General features: G+C 42.8%; 2 protein-coding genes across 2 annotated transcripts; one reads left to right on the top strand and one right to left on the bottom strand.

Annotated features, from left to right (window-relative positions):
* Positions 1-1,720: 1,720 nt before the first annotated feature.
* On the bottom strand, positions 1,721-9,837 carry dbi (diazepam binding inhibitor (GABA receptor modulator, acyl-CoA binding protein)). The gene is made up of 4 exons (XM_080536274.1): positions 9,733-9,837; positions 3,568-3,685; positions 3,003-3,065; positions 1,721-2,169 (listed from the first exon to the last, which is right to left on the bottom strand). Exons 1-4 carry the CDS (start codon positions 9,742-9,744, stop codon positions 2,096-2,098), a joined length of 267 nt encoding a protein of 88 aa, XP_080392400.1. The 5' UTR covers positions 9,745-9,837; the 3' UTR covers positions 1,721-2,095.
* Positions 9,838-11,028: 1,191 nt separating this feature from the next.
* Positions 11,029-14,988, top strand: cUnh2orf76 (chromosome Un C2orf76 homolog). Its single transcript, XM_080537257.1, has 5 exons — positions 11,029-11,314; positions 11,433-11,483; positions 12,330-12,367; positions 12,482-12,563; positions 14,653-14,988. Exons 1-5 carry the CDS (start codon positions 11,188-11,190, stop codon positions 14,733-14,735), a joined length of 381 nt encoding a protein of 126 aa, XP_080393383.1. The 5' UTR covers positions 11,029-11,187; the 3' UTR covers positions 14,736-14,988.
* The last annotated feature ends 2,815 nt before the right edge of the window (positions 14,989-17,803 follow it).

The following is a 17,803-nucleotide window of genomic DNA, read 5'->3' as shown; positions in this document are numbered from 1 at the left end:
CATCCAAAGTGAAAACATTTATCTAGCATGTGTGTGAAACACGGTGGGTGCGTTCGTAAATTCGCTCTGAGAGCACCGGAGCGCACACTACGTTCAACATCATAAAGGGACCATGTCATTTGATTGGACAAGAGGCATTCCATGAGTGCTGATCAGATTTCCAGAGCGTGTTTACGAACGCAGCCTGTGTGTAACCTTAACTGAAGATAAGTTGTGTAGCTACTTTGGAGTGAGGGCATAGTATGCAAGAACATCTTGGAATAGGAACATTAGCATATGCTGTACATTATAGCCGACACATCCCAACCCTGTTTACTTTAAAAACCATGATTGTCTTTTAATTTACCCCAATATAGGCTATTCCATTTCTCAACAATGCGTTTTGTTTCTGAGTAATCATTCACATTGCCCAGGATAAAGTCCATTGTGGTAGGTACAGTAACTGATTGTTGTAGTGAAACATCCAATCTAATGGAGGTAATAAACCTTTGCCCCATCATTGCTCGGATCCCATATACAGTTACAGTAGGCCTACACCCATATACAGTTACAGTAGGCCTACACCCATATACAGTTACAGTAGGCCTACACCCATATACAGTTACAGTAGGCCTACACCCATATACAGTTACAGTAGGCCTACACCCATATACAGTTACAGTAGGCCTACACCCATATACAGTTACAGTAGGCCTACACCCATATACAGTTACAGTAGGCCTACACCCATATACAGTTACAGTAGGCCTACACCCATATACAGTTACAGTAGGCCTACACCCATATACAGTTACAGTAGGCCTACACCCATATACAGTTACAGTAGGCCTACACCCATATACAGTTACAGTAGGCCTACACCCATATACAGTTACAGTAGGCCTACACCCATATACAGTTACAGTAGGCCTACACCCATATACAGTTACAGTAGGCCTGCACCCATATACAGTTACAGTAGGCCTACACCCATATACAGTTACAGTAGGCCTACACCCATATACAGTTACAGTAGGCCTACACCCATATACAGTTACAGTAGGCCTACACCCATATACAGTTACAGTAGGCCTGCACCCATATACAGTTACAGTAGGCCTACACCCATATACAGTTACAGTAGGCCTGCACCCATATACAGTTACAGTAGGCCTACACCCATATACAGTTACAGTAGGCCTACACCCATATACAGTTACAGTAGGCCTACACCCATATACAGTTACAGTAGGCCTACACCCATATACAGTTACAGTAGGCCTACACCCATATACAGTTACAGTAGGCCTACACCCATATACAGTTACAGTAGGCCTGCACCCATATACAGTTACAGTAGGCCTACACCCATATACAGTTACAGTAGGCCTACACCCAGAGGACTTTTCGGTAGCTCGTGGAGATGAGACAGTGATGTCAGGTAGAGCAGAGATCCTCTCTGACGGCTCAGAGATGAACAGACTGTCATTCCTTGATATTAATTAATTCCTGTAATTTCTAGAGGAAATGTGTGTTTAACTACACACATACAAGAACTACAGGGACACGACTGACCAGCAAACCGATGTGGAATTTCCGCATTAAATCCCGTTCGTCTCACTCGACGAAATCAAAGCATAACAAAATGTTTGTCTGAGCGAAAAAATACAATGAAATATTGACTCCCAAGTGTATACAGTGTAAAAAAACAAAACAAAAACAAACCCAAGCTTGACAACAGTTAATGTTAAAACAACTTTTACTTTATTGATGGAGTTACTCTGCTGTACAACAACGTCACGTTTGAGAACATTCACTACGAACTACGCTGGTATTGGAGGACGGTTTCTCTCTCTGTCCGTAGTGTGACGGCGGCGTCTCCCGGAACTGTTACCAAGGCGACCGTTACCAAGGCGACCCGCCGTTTTGGCGGTTGCGGTCCACTACGGGCGTACACATGCGATACGCAGTAGTAGCAGGGGGCTTTTTACTCCTGAAGGGTTTATTTTAAGGCATTTCACAGGGACAAGGTGTGAGTTGTTGACCGCATCGACACGGCCAAGGTTCTACACTGCCAGCGGTCGACCACGTTTACGGTCATCTGATAAGTTCGTACTTAGATTCCGTACTTTGTCTTCAGCTCCTCCACCAGGGCGATGTATGCCTCCATGGCCGCCTCGCTGGTCGTGCCTGTAAGGAGGGCGGGAAACAGACACAAATTCGCTTTAAACTCATTCAGTGTATTCACCGGAAAAATGCATAAATGATGATGCTTCTTTTTGTAGCCAATCAAAGGGCTGTTGCTAGGTAGATAACACATAGAACACATGGAACACTCTAGGACAGTGGTGAGTGTTCCGGAATGCTTTGGCAGTTGGTGATTTAAACTGAATACAGACTCATTTACTCCTAAAAAAACTGACCCAAACTGAACTGATTATAACTTAAGATCAGATCATAGATCATCAGATCATAGTTCAGAATAACATATTATGCCTGACAGAGATAACATAATTATTACGTTAATTATTACGTAATTACAGCAGAATTTGGGCATTAAGGCATTGATAATGAGTTGCCGTTGGCAACAGCTGAAGGTACACCTGATGTCTCTGACTTAAGGCCAATGCACACGGCGTGCGATTTTGTCGCACGACAACATTCGATTCTCAATTCACACCACCGAAGTCGGACCGGGCAGGCTGATTACTATAGGCTCTACCAATATTGCTTGCCTTGCTTCCACAATTTCTACAAGATACAACTGGGCATATTGTGCCTACATGCTCGATTGTTATTATTATGTAATATAGGTGTCTTGTAATCCCATATGAGATGGGCCGTGTTGTTGACTTCGGTGGTGTGAATTGAGAATCGAATGTTGTCGTGCGACAAAATCGCACGCCATGTGCATTGTCTCATTCAAAACAATGGCATTGGCCTTTAAAGGCATTGGCCTTTAAACAACACCTAGGTGAAGAGCACACTCTACTGGTGAAATGAAGGAACTACAGGGAACGCACCCTTCTCCTTATCCCAGGCGTCCCATTTGGCTTTCCCAGTGAAATCCAACATCCCGGGACGAGCTGTGGGGAACACACACACACACAGGAAGTTATTATCAACACAGAAGAATATATACTCTCTATTCACAGGGTTCCTACAAGTTTCAACAAGTCAAATTTAAGACCTTTTTAAGACCTCTTTGAATATAATTTTTGACCTATTCGCAACACCATATGATAGCATTTTGTCATCTTCGAGGTGATGAAATTAGGGATTTCACTGCCATACAGACAAAAAAGGAAGCGAATTGGCATTTTTTTGGTTCCAGCTTGATTCATTTCCGCATAAGTAGATTGGCTGATTGACTTGCAGGATCAAATTTTTAAGACCTAGTACCTAATTTTTAGACCGAATAACTGACATTGTAGACCTTTTTAGGCCTTATACATTGGCTTGCTGGATTTAAGACTTCAAGGCTTTTTAAGACCCGCGCGGGAAGCCTGTATTCAGGAGAACAGGAGATGACTGGATATGATCTGTGTCTAGTTGTGGAGGAGAACAGGAGGCGGTTGGTTAGCGTACCGGTGTTGACGTCTCCCACGCTGGCCTGTTTGAACAGGGCGTACACCTTCAGCATCTCTGCGTCCTGCGGCTTAGCCTTCAGCTGCTTCACCTGGTCAGCAGAGGCCTTGAACTTCTCCTGAGGAGCAGCAGACCAGAGGGACAGTAAGTAAGTAAGTAAGTAAAGCCTTATTTATACACCACCTTTCATGAAATGCAGCTCAAAGTGCTTCACAACAGGAATATGAAGTGAGAGATACAAATAAAACAAGCACACACATAGTTACACACTCTCTTACATGCACTCGCACACACACACACACACACACACACACACACACACACACACACACACACACACACATAGAGCGACTGGGACTGTAGAGCCGGCCTCTAATGATAGCAAGGTCGGTGGTTCAGCGGTTCGAACCCCGGCTGAAACTGAACCCCAAATTGCTCCCAATGAGCGGGCCGGCACCTTGCGTGGTAGCTTGCCGCCAGTGGTTTGTGAATGTGTGTGTGAATGGGTGAATCAGAGGCCATTGTGAAGCGAATAAGGCACTATATAAGTGCAGTCACACATTTTAGCCATTTATTTATGTCCACATAGAAAAAAGACATACAGGGACACAAATACTAACGTTGCAGTTATTACACAATCACAATTCATGGACCAGCGGCATAACTTTTTTAAATTATTTTTTTACACATTTCAGGGATACAAGTAGCAGCGTCAATTACAGCAGAGACAGAGCAGTATTTTGCAAGGCGTTTAGCCTTCTTCTTGGGCATCCCCAGTTGTTGGAGCCCTCTTACGACCAACCTGTGTGTATGTCCTAGGCTGCCAAATATGAGCACAAGCAGTCTGCATCTGTACCCTAGTTCACACACACACACACACACACACACACACATACACCAAACACACCACACGGGTCACAAGATCAACCTTATGCAACACGGTGTGGTCATTCCCTTTCTCAGGATATCTCGTTTAAGTCCGATGCTGAAATGAGACCCTTAACCCCAGGATGGATTACCACCCCCCCCCCCCCCCCCCCCACCCCCATGGATAATGACACCCTGAACCCAGGTCTTGAATGGATGGATTAACAAAGGCAGCAGATTGAAGAGAGTAACCCTGGTGTTGACACACACATCCTCTGAGAGCCTCTGAGAGTGAGACTAAGCTTGTGTAAGTTGAACCTTGATCTGATGATCTGAGGTGTAACAACCAAACCAGTCTCCTGACATGTTAGGCCTTGTGCAATCTGACCAGGACGCCAGGCCGCCCGCCGCTAGCCACGCCACCGCATTAGCTTGCTAAGCTAATATCGCCGGGACGATACTGACAAATGTAGGCAGGCACTCACTGCAATGTAAATTGCTTTGGAGGGGATATACAGTACCAGTCAAACGTTTGGACACATTTTCCCATTCAATTGAATGGGACAGTGTGTCCAAACTTTTGACTGGCACAGTATTTACTATTTACAGTATATATATAACAGCTCACAAAGCCAGCAACAGCCTTCAGGTCTCAGACGAGGTTACTCACAATCACACAAGCCAGCGAGGAACCACCACCGCCGCTACACACACCAGAGATAACATTTGAAAAAAAAAACTAGCTCAAGGCTACGCGGGAAACTGGTGAGAACAGAGTGTTGCAACACGTAGCCTAGCAACCTGACCTCACCATATGGCCACAAAAGAGTTCCACGAGGACAATAGGGTTGTACGAGGCCGCGAAGATCGAACAACAAACACTGTTGGCCTACTGAACAGGGTCGCTGGGCCGCTCCCAGTGCCAAGACGCCCAGCACAATGGTCCCAGTGAGCAGGCCGAGCCGAAGGCCCGTTACCAAACGCCACACTGGAGGGGCTGCCCTGCCAACTGTGTCAGAGGGCAAGACACAGAGGAACACTGCAGCACCGCGGCCAGATGGGGGTAATAACATTAGGTAATAAGACGGGGGTAACAGTAACTCTGAACTTCCAAAGTTATTTGCGTAGAGCTAGGCTACCTATTGGTTGATTCTGGTAATGGGTAATGACTTGTATCATCTTTGTACAACAGGTTTTTCAAGTGTAACATTTGTTTTCTGCACATTGCACATACCTCTGTTTGATATAGCCTTAGCCTCTATGTATACACCTGTATATATCATACTGTACAAAGCTACCATAACTACACAGCTCATAACTGTATAGACCACCTCTAACTACCGTACTTGCCATACTGTACCTATTACTACCACTGTCATGTTTTTAGATCATGTTTTATATCACTATTTGCACTTCTGGTTAGATGCTAAACTGCATTTCGTTGTCTGGTACTCAACGGTATTTTCGTTGACTTGAACTCTGCAATGTCAATAAAGTTGAATCTAATCTAATCTAATCCGATGAGTTTCCAAGTTCCGACTACCAAGCCCACATGAACAACATCACAGCCTTCTCTTTACTGCCGCCATGCCAAAGGTCAGCCTTGTAGTAAAACAGTTAAGTAAGTAGCCTTCAGAACCGGTGGTTCTGGAGCCTAATGGCCCACAGTATTGTAGACAGTATTACTACATTGATAGGCCTCATTGCTAATGACAGGCCTCCATATGTAACACACAGTTTGTACGACTGTACCGCTTCCCACTAGAACGCTGTAAGACCGCGGAGGTGAGCCAGAGAAACAAGTCACCACAGAATTGCATCACATGCTTCATATGCAAAAGCAAAGCATAATGTGAATCAATATGAACAGCCGTACAAAGTAACACCGTTATTGATGTGTAGTATCGTAGGTCAGACTGAGGTTAGATAAGGCTGCATGGGAAGGCATCACAAGGAACAACGATCCAGGGGGGTATTCCATTAACGTTGCTAAAGGAAAATTCAGGCTTATGTTTGATAAGTCACGCAAGACTTATCCAAATAAGCCTGGATTTTCCTTTAGCGACATCGATGGAATACCCCCCTGGCCTTCACCTGAGAGAATAACCCTTCTCCTAGCATTGTAACTGAGAGAATAACCCTTCTCCTAGCATTGTAACTGCCAATGGCCCCTGGTTTTGGGATAGATTACTATTTCTTATGATGATGATGATGATGATGATGATGATGATGATGATGGATAGATGATTCACTTACTTAGACAAAATATATTTGTTATAAGTCGCCTTGGACAAATGCGTCTGCTAAATGGCAAAAATGTAAATTTAAATGTGAATGTAAATGTGAATGTAAATGTGAATGTAAATGTGAATGTAAATGTAAATGTAAATGTAAATGTAAATGTAAATGTAAATGTGAATGTAAATGTGAATGTAAATGTGAATGTAAATGTGAATGTGAATGTGAATGTGAATGTAAATGTGAATGTAAATGTAAATGTAAATGTAAATGTAAATGTAAATGTGAATGTGAATGTGAATGTGAATGTGAATGTGAATGTGAATGTGAATGTGAATGTGAATGTGAATGTAAATGTAAATGTGAATGTGAATGTGAATGTGAATGTGAATGTGAATGTGAATGTGAATGTGAATGTAAATGTAAATGTGAATGTGAATGTGAATGTGAATGTGAATGTGAATGTAAATGTAAATGTAAATGTGAATGTGAATGTGAATGTGAATGTGAATGTAAATGTAAATGTAAATGTGAATGTGAATGTGAATGTAAATGTAAATGTAAATGTAAATGTAAATGTAAATGTGAATGTGAATGTGAATGTGAATGTGAATGTGAATGTAAATGTAAATGTAAATGTAAATGTAAATGTAAATGTAAATGTAAATGTGAATGTGAATGTGAATGTGAATGTAAATGTAAATGTAAATGTAAATGTAAATGTAAATGTAAATGTAAATGTAAATGTGAATGTGAATGTGAATGTGAATGTGAATGTGAATGTAAATGTAAATGTAAATGTAAATGTAAATGTAAATGTAAATGTAAATGTAAATGTAAATGTGAATGTGAATGTGAATGTGAATGTAAATGTGAATGTAAATTTGAATGTGAATGTAAATGTAAATGTGAATGTAAATGTAAATGTAGCCCACATGCAGAGTGGGAATGAATCAACCCAATAATGAGCTCAGTATGTCATTTGCCAAGAATAAGGCCTTGGGATCTCTAGGCCTAGATGTTACAACACACTGTGCGTGAGACAACAAGCTGACTGTGAAATCTTCTCTGCTGAGCTGCACAAGACATTCCATCTGATTTTGGCCTCAAATTGCAGAAATTGGATGCAGGTAGGTAGGCGAAAATGAACTCCTACCCCGTCGCCTTATCAAACAGTCAATAGTCAGGCATAGTACCGGCCACGGTCACCCCACACTGACACTAACTAGATCCACAGTGACCCGCAATGCCCCCCTACCCTGGACACCTTCAAATCAGCCCTCAAAACCCACCTGTTCACCAAGGTCTTTGGCCCCTAGTTTAGTTTTGTCGCTGTCTCTGTCTTTCTTTCTGTCAAATTTGTAAAGCGTCCTTGGTTTTGTGAAAGGCGCTATATAAAACCAGGATATTATTATTTAAGCAATATCACACGAGAGGGAGTGTGTTATACTGAATATCACACGAGAGGGAGTGTGTTATACTGAATATCACACGAGAGGGAGTGTGTTATACTGAATATCACACGAGAGGGAGTGTGTTATACTGAATATCACACGAGAGGGAGTGTGTTATACTGAATATCAGCACGGATGTGATTCGGTCGTAGGTTCGAGGCCGCAGGCCGAGTAGAAGACAATCACAGCCATGCTGATATTCAGTGTAACACACTCCCTCTCGTGTGATATTGCTTTTATATTTTATTATGCTTTTTTTCCATGTATTGTGCAACCAGTGAAATATGACTCGGTTGACAGTCGCTTTGGTTTTGGTTGTTCAGTTCAAGGCCCATGTCGTTTGCCTTACGGTGTTAATTTCATTTGTACCCTTCTTGTCCAGGTGGGCCGGTGTCATATCAGCACACCTGGGGGTTTGCACTGAGGGACCTTCGCCCTCTCCTTCTGATTCATCATTTAATTCAAATGTTAAATTTGGAAACATATCCATCTTCTCTTTCTGTTCTTCTATATGACCGTTAATGTAGTGATAGAACATCTGTGCGGCGGAGTGATACATATAGTTAAAAAGTCCCAGTGCTGTTATACTGTACTGTATATCAGCACTCATGGAATGCCTCTTGTCCAATCAAATTACTTGGTCAGAACTAACTGTTGTATAAAATATTATATTATTATTATTATTATTATAGATAGAAGTTAGTTTCAGGGTGTTTATGGTGGTGGGGTCAGAGAGTGAAAGCTTGTCACCCCTGCTGCAGATAATGGATCTGGAGATAGAATCCCACTACGATCTAAAACACTCGTGTTTGGTTAGCGCCATCTGTGACTAGGATTATAGATTGCGGTTCACTCTCATTATATCATGAATACATTGACTATAATGACTCTTGACTCTTGATAATACAATATGATCCTCAATGCATTGCGCCATCAGTCACCTCGAGGTTAGACCCATCGCCTCGGGCTACGTGGAAAGGCCGACACACACACACACACACACACACACACACACACACACACACGCGCGCACACACACACACGCGCACACACACACACACACACACACACACACACACACACACACACACACACACACACACACACACACACACACACGCACACACACACCACACCCTAAACGCATAGCGTCAGAATGACAGCTGCCTTTCGATCGCCGGCCAGCCATCCCTTCATATATTATTATAACGCTATTATTACTATTGAAATCACACAACTAAAGTACAATACATGAGAAGAGTCTATTGGAGGAGGGGGGGGGGGGCAGCAGCGTTATTCTTTCTTCTAGCGCCATGCATGGTACTAAAGCGTAATATAGTGAAGTCACAAGATCAAAGATTAAAAGTCGGACATCGATGGTGCAAAAAGCCTCCGTCTGCATCCAAAGCACAATGAAACAAGAAACAATAAACAATAAAGCCTTTTGTTCCTAAGATTTCATTTCACAAGACCGAACATGAGACCATGCATAACACAGTGATCGGACACAAACGGAATATTGCTCGTTATGTACAGACTAATAACAGTACACCATACCTCTCGCTATAATAACCACCAAAATTACCGCTAATTCTGTACTACTAACCTCGAGAGACATGGTTGTTGAGTTCCTTTGAAATGCAGGCCCACTCGCTGATCAGCCACGACCGCCGGTGTGTGTCAGAGTTAACGGGAAGGTAACGGAGGAGCCAGACTGAAACACGGTCAACGTGTGGTTACAGTACACGACCACGACCACGCCTCCTCAGAACCCCCATTGGTCCATGAAATGAGGAGCACCAGATCCAGAAGCCCCATTGGCCAGGGGGTAAAGACAAGTGACCTATCAAGGCACACAATTCATAGGAACAGGCGGTCCCACTAAACTAGGCCACGGGGTCATGGGTGTCTGAATTATTAATTATAATAATATAATATCATATATATTAATAATTAATTATATTGTCCTTATTGTTAATATTATTATTAGCATTAACAGTAGTAGTAATAATAATAATAATAATAATGATGATGTAATATTATTATATTACATGGGTATCTTATCCATCTATGTGTGTCTGACTGACCCCCTTCCCCCCTCCTCTGCATAATAATACATTTCACTCGCAAAATATTAGTCCCATTTTTTCTTCTGTCTGTGCAGTTGCCACATTGTATAGACAATTTGATGGCAGCTACTAGATTGTAAACATAAGTGTAATATTGAAATACAACTGTGAACATTTCAAACCTGCAAACTGCGACACTTTAAATGAATGTGCAATAATACTATGTGCAATATGACAACCCTCGGGTACATAAGGTTCAGAGATAGGAAAAGTTAGGATATTTATAGCATAGCATAGAGTACAGCACAGTGTTTTATTGTATAGTATAGTAGATAGTGTACATAGCCTTTATTTATGTAAACCAGCTCTTTTCCCTTTTTTATTTTACCCTTGGCCCTCTTGTTTTTAGTCTTTTTCCTAGCACCAGGGGAGCCCCCCCTCCTAAATGTCGTTGTATGGTACCCATACAGTACTGTATTAATGACAATAAAGACCATTCATTCATTCATTCATTCATTCATTCATTCATTCATTCGAAGTGATTTTACAGGAACACACGTACATGACCATGATATGGAAAGTATACGTTGATATCCATCCAAGGATTTTCCCATTGATCAAGAATTTGACACGTTAATCTTCAACCCATATATAGCTATGAGTTCAGTGACTCTACGAGACCGCATAACGGTCGATCGAACGGTTTCCTACTCTGTTATCTGTACATCGAGTCTGAGGATGAGCAGTTTTGCATCGATTGCTCTTGCCTCGCGGAATGCGGAAGTATTTCAAAACACTGCCTGCAGCATGCGTGTGATGTTTAGGCGTTCAGTCAAAAGTGACTTTCTAAAGGGTGTTGAAACATAGACAGTTTACTTACCAACTTAATCGCGTTATCTTCGTCGATACTACGAGTGTCGGTATAGTTTGTCGTAGCTGAGACATTTATTGAAAAGTATTGGCTTTGCCAGAGATCAGCTGTGTCTCAAGCCATGTCTGATGTGGTTCTCACGGTGAGGCTGATCAGGTCTTTCGAGCACCGAAACTTCAAGCCAGTTGTATTTACTGGCGTGAATTTGGATCAAACAGTGCAAGAGTTTATTGAGTTTGTAAGAAATGGTAAGTAGAGTCTTACTTGCATTATAGACCTCTACTAGTGAAGAACACTTGTTCAATAACCTTTCATCGTTCTGCTGGCCATCATAAATAATCCCATCATCGCTTTCTTTCCTTCTAGACATCACCTCCAGAGCCGGCCTGCCACCCCCCTTCAAGAAGTTCAGTTATGGTAATGCATGAAACTCAACACCTCGTAACTCACTCCTCCACCACGAGCCTTGTAACTCACTCCTCCACCACTAGCCTTGTAACTCACTCCTCCACCACTAGCCTTGTAACTCACTCCTCCACCACTAGCCTTGTACCTCACTCCTCCAGTAGCTCATGTGGCCCCCGAGCAGGGTAGGACCAGGGGGGTAGGGGTATAGAGCAGGGTAGGACCAGGGGGGTAGGACCAGGGGGGTAGGGGTATAGGGCAGGGTAGGACCAGGGGGGTAGGGGTATAGAGCAGGGTAGGACCAGGGGGGTAGGACCAGGGGGGTAGGGGTATAGGGCAGGGTAGGACCAGGGGGGTAGGGGTATAGAGCAGGGTAGGACCAGGGGGGTAGGACCAGTGGGGTAAGACCAGGGGGGTAGGGGGCAATAGAGCAGGGTAGTAGGACCAGAGGGGTAGGGCTATAGAGCAGGGTAGTAGGACCAGAGGGGTAGGGCTATAGAGCAGGGTAGTAGGACCAGGGGGGTAGGACCAGTGGGGTAGGACCAGGGGGGTAGGACCAGTGGGGTAAGGCTATAGAGCAGGGTAGTAGGACCAGGGGGGTAGGGCTATAGAGCCGGTGTTCTGCAAATTTAGGCTACCCATCCAGATGTGCTGTGCTCCAGATGTGGACTGTGCATGAGTAGGTTTAGGGGTAAGGTTAGGGTTAGGGCCAGATTTCGCAATATGGTAGCCTTTTTTGACAAGGCTGCATAAATTGTCAGAACACCGGTATGTGACACATGGCGGCTACACAAGAACGCTCAGATGAATAGTAAGTAATGAGACTTTGTTTGTTTTCATTTTGCCTTGTATTTGCAGACACAATGAAGATTATCCACCAAGCACACGGAGCAAAGGTGTGACCCTCCTCTCTGGTTTTGTGCAAAAGCAAAGTCTGACATTGTTTCACCGATATGTCTGTTGTATACAGCTTGTCATATGAATGTGTAGCCTGTGTGCTCTGTTTGCAGACTAATGAGTTGGTGATGAGTTTGGATGACGATGAGACGCTCATTCTGCAAGATGGACTGACCCTAAGAGCTGCTGGCGTTGGTATGCACTAGTAGTCTTCTCTCTTAACACAAACAAGGAGCTATCTATTTTATTTTAGCCTATTATTCAATTGCCACTTTTTATCTATCTACCTATCTATTTTCAATTTCAAAGGACTTTATTGGCATGGGAAACATACACATTGCCAAAGCGTGTGAAGATCAAAAACAAAAAGAATGTAATGTACATACATGTACATACTAGAATAAATAAATAGAATTTATAAATATAAATGTCTCTCTATCTATCTATATCTATACATATCTACATACACATTCTGGCACCATAGGTTTACATTGGACAACCGTGTTCTCTAGTGCAGAGGTTCCCAAACTTTTTTTAACCAAGGCACCCCTGAAGCTTTCCCCCTTCTCCAAGGCACCCCAACTCTACGAAGATTTTAAAAATGCCTCGGAGCTTAAACTAAAAACAATACACGATGAATTGGTTTGAAAATGTGTGTTTATATATAATACATAAGTATTGCCCCAATGAATTTTAACAAGATAATAAAAGTCATAAATGAACTGTAATGGATGGGCAAGAATGCATAGGTCAATCAAACTATCGCTAAATTAAATAAAATTGTGGCCCTCAAGGATTGTATAATATGGGAGGAGACTCAGAGGGAATTCTTCACACAAATAAAATATCAAAGGCCTGTATAATCAATCAATGGAACAATGCTTTTTTGGGGGGCTTAAAATAATGCCTTAAAATGTAATTCTCATTTCAATGCTCATTCTGAGATTATTATTTCACATCTGAACCAAACGGGTAACTCACAACTATAATAATTTAACAATAATAATCATGACAGAATTGTAAAAATTGAGAGAAACAAAGCAAAGAAATATGTTGTGGGACACATGCGCCTGCTTTTGGGAGCAGAGTCTCTTTATGCGGGGAGATAGTGGACAGCGCGACACGCAGGTCCTGTTCCACTGACAGACGCGTGCGTGTCTTGTTCTTGACGAGAAGAAAAAGCCAGCTCGCACAAGTAGGAGGTTGGGAAGGGTAAAAGCACATTGATGGCGCTCTCTGAGAGAGATGGATATTCATGTCCCACAAGCAGCCAAAACCTATCCAAACCTATCTCACCATGTTTGAGCTTCAGTGTGCGGTCCATAATGAGCTCTGCCAGTTCATCTGGAGCTTTGCTGCTCAAACTAGCGGCTGATGCTGATGAGAGGGGGTTGAACGGATCCCGGAGCCAGTCGAAGTCTTCGTTCATTGGAGGGAAATAGGACTCAAATCTCTCCTCCAGCATACGGAGGTGCGCAGCGATCAGATTCAAGAAAGACGCTGCCTTGTGTGCTGCGTCATTGGCCGTCAACGTAAACATTTCAATGTTTTTCTTGGCCACCCCGTCTTGCCATCGTCTCAATTTGGATCGGAATCCGTTCAGTTTGTCTGTCGCTGTCAGGATATTCTCAGCCTTCCCTTGCATTTTTATGTTGAGGTCATTAAGGTGGCTAAAAATATCTGCCAGATAAGCAAGCTTAATCCACCACGATTCATCTTCCAATTGTACTTTGTATGGCAAGTCGTGCTCACTGACAAAAGTGATCAGTTTCATCTCGGAGCTCATAGACACGGGATAACACCTTGCCCCGCGACAGCCAGCGGACCTCTGTGTGTAATAAGAGCCCCTCATGCTCGGACCCCATCTCATTGCACAATGTGCTGAACAGCCGTGACTTCAGCGGGCGTGATTTGACATAATTAACCATTTTCACCGCTTGGTCCAAGACTTCAGTGAGGAGTAGTTAGTTAGTAACTAGTAGGCCTAGTTAGTAAATTAATATCTTTCAAATCTGAGAAATATATCTTTTATTTGCTTATGAACTCCATTGCACATGTAATAAACAAACGTTTATTAATGTATTATTATTATAATTTTATATATATATATTTTTTACGAGCAGATTTGGCGGCACCCCCGGACAGGTGCTGCGGCACCCCAGGGTGCTGCGGCACCCACTTTGGGAACCTCTGCTCTAGTGTTTGAGTTCACTCAACACCCTGGTCATGGTTGTGTTGAGTCAGATGAACGGTTGTTGTCTAACGCTTGTTTCTGTCGTTGCAGCGAATGAAACAGAAGTGGCCTTCTTCAGGAAAGAAGACTATGGCCTTTTCAAAGCAAGTCCCCAGACTGGCTGGTGGAAATGAGGGCCTCTGCTACGTGGAAGAGGGGATTGTTAGCGGTAGATGCTAAGTCCTTTGGAAGACCCCTAACCCTGTATTAATAACCTTACTGAGAGGCTTTCTTTGTCCTAACACCACCAGAGTCAGGCTGGCGTAAGGATCCCAGCTAACATTTAGTGGTTCTTAGCAGACGCAGGGCAAGCAGGCTAGATTGGAGGGTGACAAGGGGAAGAGAAATGCCATTGGTTGAATTTGGTTCCAATTTAGTTTTTTTATTATAAATCTCCCTCTTTGTTTGTTTTAGGCCTCACTCCACTGAAATGCTTTTTTTCTGATAACTGGTGAATTTTATTATGGTTTTATTGTTGAATAAAATGTCCTGAAGTGTGTTGAATAAAATGTCCTGAAAAATACAGTAAAATCATCATCTTTATTACATATGTACAGGAGTTCACATAGTCAGTGCAGACGAATGTAGAATAATCTTTCACAAAACTGTGAAAAATAATATGTCATCTGTACAAAATATTTCCGGTGTGAGGTGAATATTTGTTGTAACAACAAATAGGCGTGTATCAAATGGACATGGGGGTGAAGTGTGTACACTCACCCCCATTCTCTCTCTCTCTCTCTCTCTCTCTCTCTCTCTCTCTCTCTCTCTCTCTCTCTCTCTCTCTCTCTCTCTCTCTCTCTCTCTCTCTCTCTCTCTCTCTCTCTCTCTCTCTCTCTCTCTCTCTCTCTCTCTCTCTCTCTCTCTCTCTCTCTCTCTCTCTCTCTCTCTCTCTCTCTCTCTCTCTCTCTCTCTCTCTCTCTCACCCCACCGCTTTGATCAAACTGGTTAGAAAGACCACACAAGCATAAAGGCACTCTCACAAGATCTTATACACACACGGGAACCACTGACTGCACAGATTTCACATAAAATATATACACTTAAACATAACAAACCATGGTAACAAGTCACATTCTCTCTTCAGATAATATTGCACCTTGAAAGGTCTACTGAAGACCGTTTTCCATTAGTTGATTAATCATCATCAATCTGAATCTAGTGATCTAAATGTCATCATCAGGGTTCCGACAAGTTTCAACAAGTACAATTTAAGACCTTTTTTAGACCTCTTTGAATATAATTTTAGACCTATTCGCGACACCATAGTTTTTTTTCATCCTCGAGGTGATGAAATGAGGGATTTCATTTTACAGACAAAAAAGGAAGCGAATTGGCCTTTTTTTGGTTCCAGTTTGATTAATTTCTGAGTAAATAGATGTGGTCAGACTGATTTCCTTGCAGGATCTCGTTTTTAAGACCGAACACCTCATTTTTAGACTGAATAACTGAAATTTGGGACCTTTTTAGGCCTTATAAATTGGATTGCTGGATTTTAGACTTTAAAGCTTTTTAAGACCCGCGCGGGAACCCTGATTCATGTCAAATGTGCTCTCTGAGACCTGCCTCTGGTGAAGATGATGAGTCCAGTCTTATATGACCGAGTAGCAGACAGACAGGTGAAGGGTTTGGAGCTTCACGCAGACAGACAGACAGACAGACAGGTGAAGGGTCTGGAGCGTCACACAGACAGAGTGAACAGGTTAGGGTTGAGTCTACCGGAAGCTTCACCATGGCTTAAATCTACTGGACCTTTACAAACACCAACTGTCCTGGAACAACAACAAGTGAGGTAGCCTATGGGGAGAATCGTAAACAATTTTGTTAGAGTGAATGATCCCTTTACTTAAATCCACTGTAGGAAAATGAAACAGAAAATGATCTTGGGTGCTATGAAGGTTTCTGGAAACGTAACATGTAGATTTCTAGCACCACTGAGGTGTTGGTTGTTTCCGGGTCATGGACAGCTGTCCAGCGGAGGCACATCTGGTTAGGTTCCCTGTCTGCTGGACGGAGACATCTCAACAGCCACTACAAAGTGGGTCAACTTTCTCTTCCTCATCTCTTCAGGTTACATGTTAACACTAGAAGAGCCGTGAGAACCCCTGTGAAAAAAAATAATCTATTTTTGCACTAGATATGTGCGTTCTACCACCCAGTATCCTTACATTTTCTAAATCACTTCAGGATAAGATAGTATAAAGCTGTTTTGCAGTTTTTCTGTGTAGGAGGCAGGCTAAAAAAAGAAGCGCCGTCTAGTGATCTCTGTGTGTAAATAGCAGATTTACATTCTAAAAAGGAGGTCTATTTGACCCCCAAGGCGGCTCTACTAGTAGGTAAAATAGGCACGGCTGTTGTAGTGTTAACTGCTCCTCCTGAGACAACTACTAACCCCCAGCACTGTGTCTCCTGAGACACCTGCTTCCCCCTATACTGTGTCTCCTAAAATTTCTATTTCCCCCGCCCCCCCCTTGTACCGTTTAATAAAAAATAAAAAATAAAATTATTTCTTCTTCTATCACGACGACTGCCAATGGCCCCTGGCCTGAGCTAGATTAATCTTCCTGCTACGACTGGTGGATTGATGATTCACTTGCTTAGTCAAAAGTATCGATTGTAAGTTGCTTTGGAGTAAGGCGTCTGCTAAATGCCAAAAATGTAGAAAGTGCGTCAGCTTTCTCTTCCTCATCACTTCATCTTCATCAACTCATTTGCTACGTCACATTATTTGTCACACACATAATAAAATTGTTTTCTTATCTATTGTAGGTATTCATGCAGTTTCGCAAAGTCCTGTCTGCGACTACCCGAATCGCAACAAAGTTTAGACGAAACCACGCCCACTTCTGCATGACATGCGCGTCGCCCGCTGCGTTGCTATGGACACCGCAGCTCTCGGCCGTAACCCTAACCATAACCATAGCTAGCATACATTTTCCTAACCCTAACCCTAACCCTAACCTTAACCTTAACCCTAACCATAGCTAGCATACATTTTCCTAACCCTAACCCTAACCATAGCTAGCATACATTTTCCTAACCCTAACCCTAACCTTAACCCTAACCCTAACCATAGCTAGCATACATTTTCCTAACCCTAACCCTAACCTTAACCCTAACCCTAACCTTAACCCTAACCCTAACTGTGATCCAGCATCAACATCTCCCTCTCGCCTCCCTCACGCATCGTGTACGTCATATG

The sequence above is a fragment of the Nansenia antarctica genome, assembly GCF_963989245.1.
Source record: "Nansenia antarctica genome assembly, chromosome: 7".
NCBI classification, from domain to species: domain Eukaryota; kingdom Metazoa; phylum Chordata; class Actinopteri; order Argentiniformes; family Microstomatidae; genus Nansenia; species Nansenia antarctica.
Note: the sequence above shows the minus strand (reverse complement) of the source record. Positions and strands in the feature narration are given on the sequence as shown.

Coding starts and splice junctions, on each gene's coding strand:
- dbi (XM_080536274.1), bottom strand. Junction 3,066..3,567: donor CGTGGGAGACGTCAACACCG/GTACGCTAACCA, acceptor TGTTCCCCACAG/CTCGTCCCGGGATGTTGGAT. Junction 2,170..3,002: donor CGCCTGGGATAAGGAGAAGG/GTGCGTTCCCTG, acceptor CCCTCCTTACAG/GCACGACCAGCGAGGCGGCC.
- cUnh2orf76 (XM_080537257.1), top strand. CDS start 11,188: ATGTCTGATGTGGTTCTCACGGTGAGGCTGATCAGGTCTTTCGAGCAC. Junction 11,484..12,329: donor CTTCAAGAAGTTCAGTTATG/GTAATGCATGAA, acceptor TTGTATTTGCAG/ACACAATGAAGATTATCCAC. Junction 12,368..12,481: donor ACCAAGCACACGGAGCAAAG/GTGTGACCCTCC, acceptor CTCTGTTTGCAG/ACTAATGAGTTGGTGATGAG.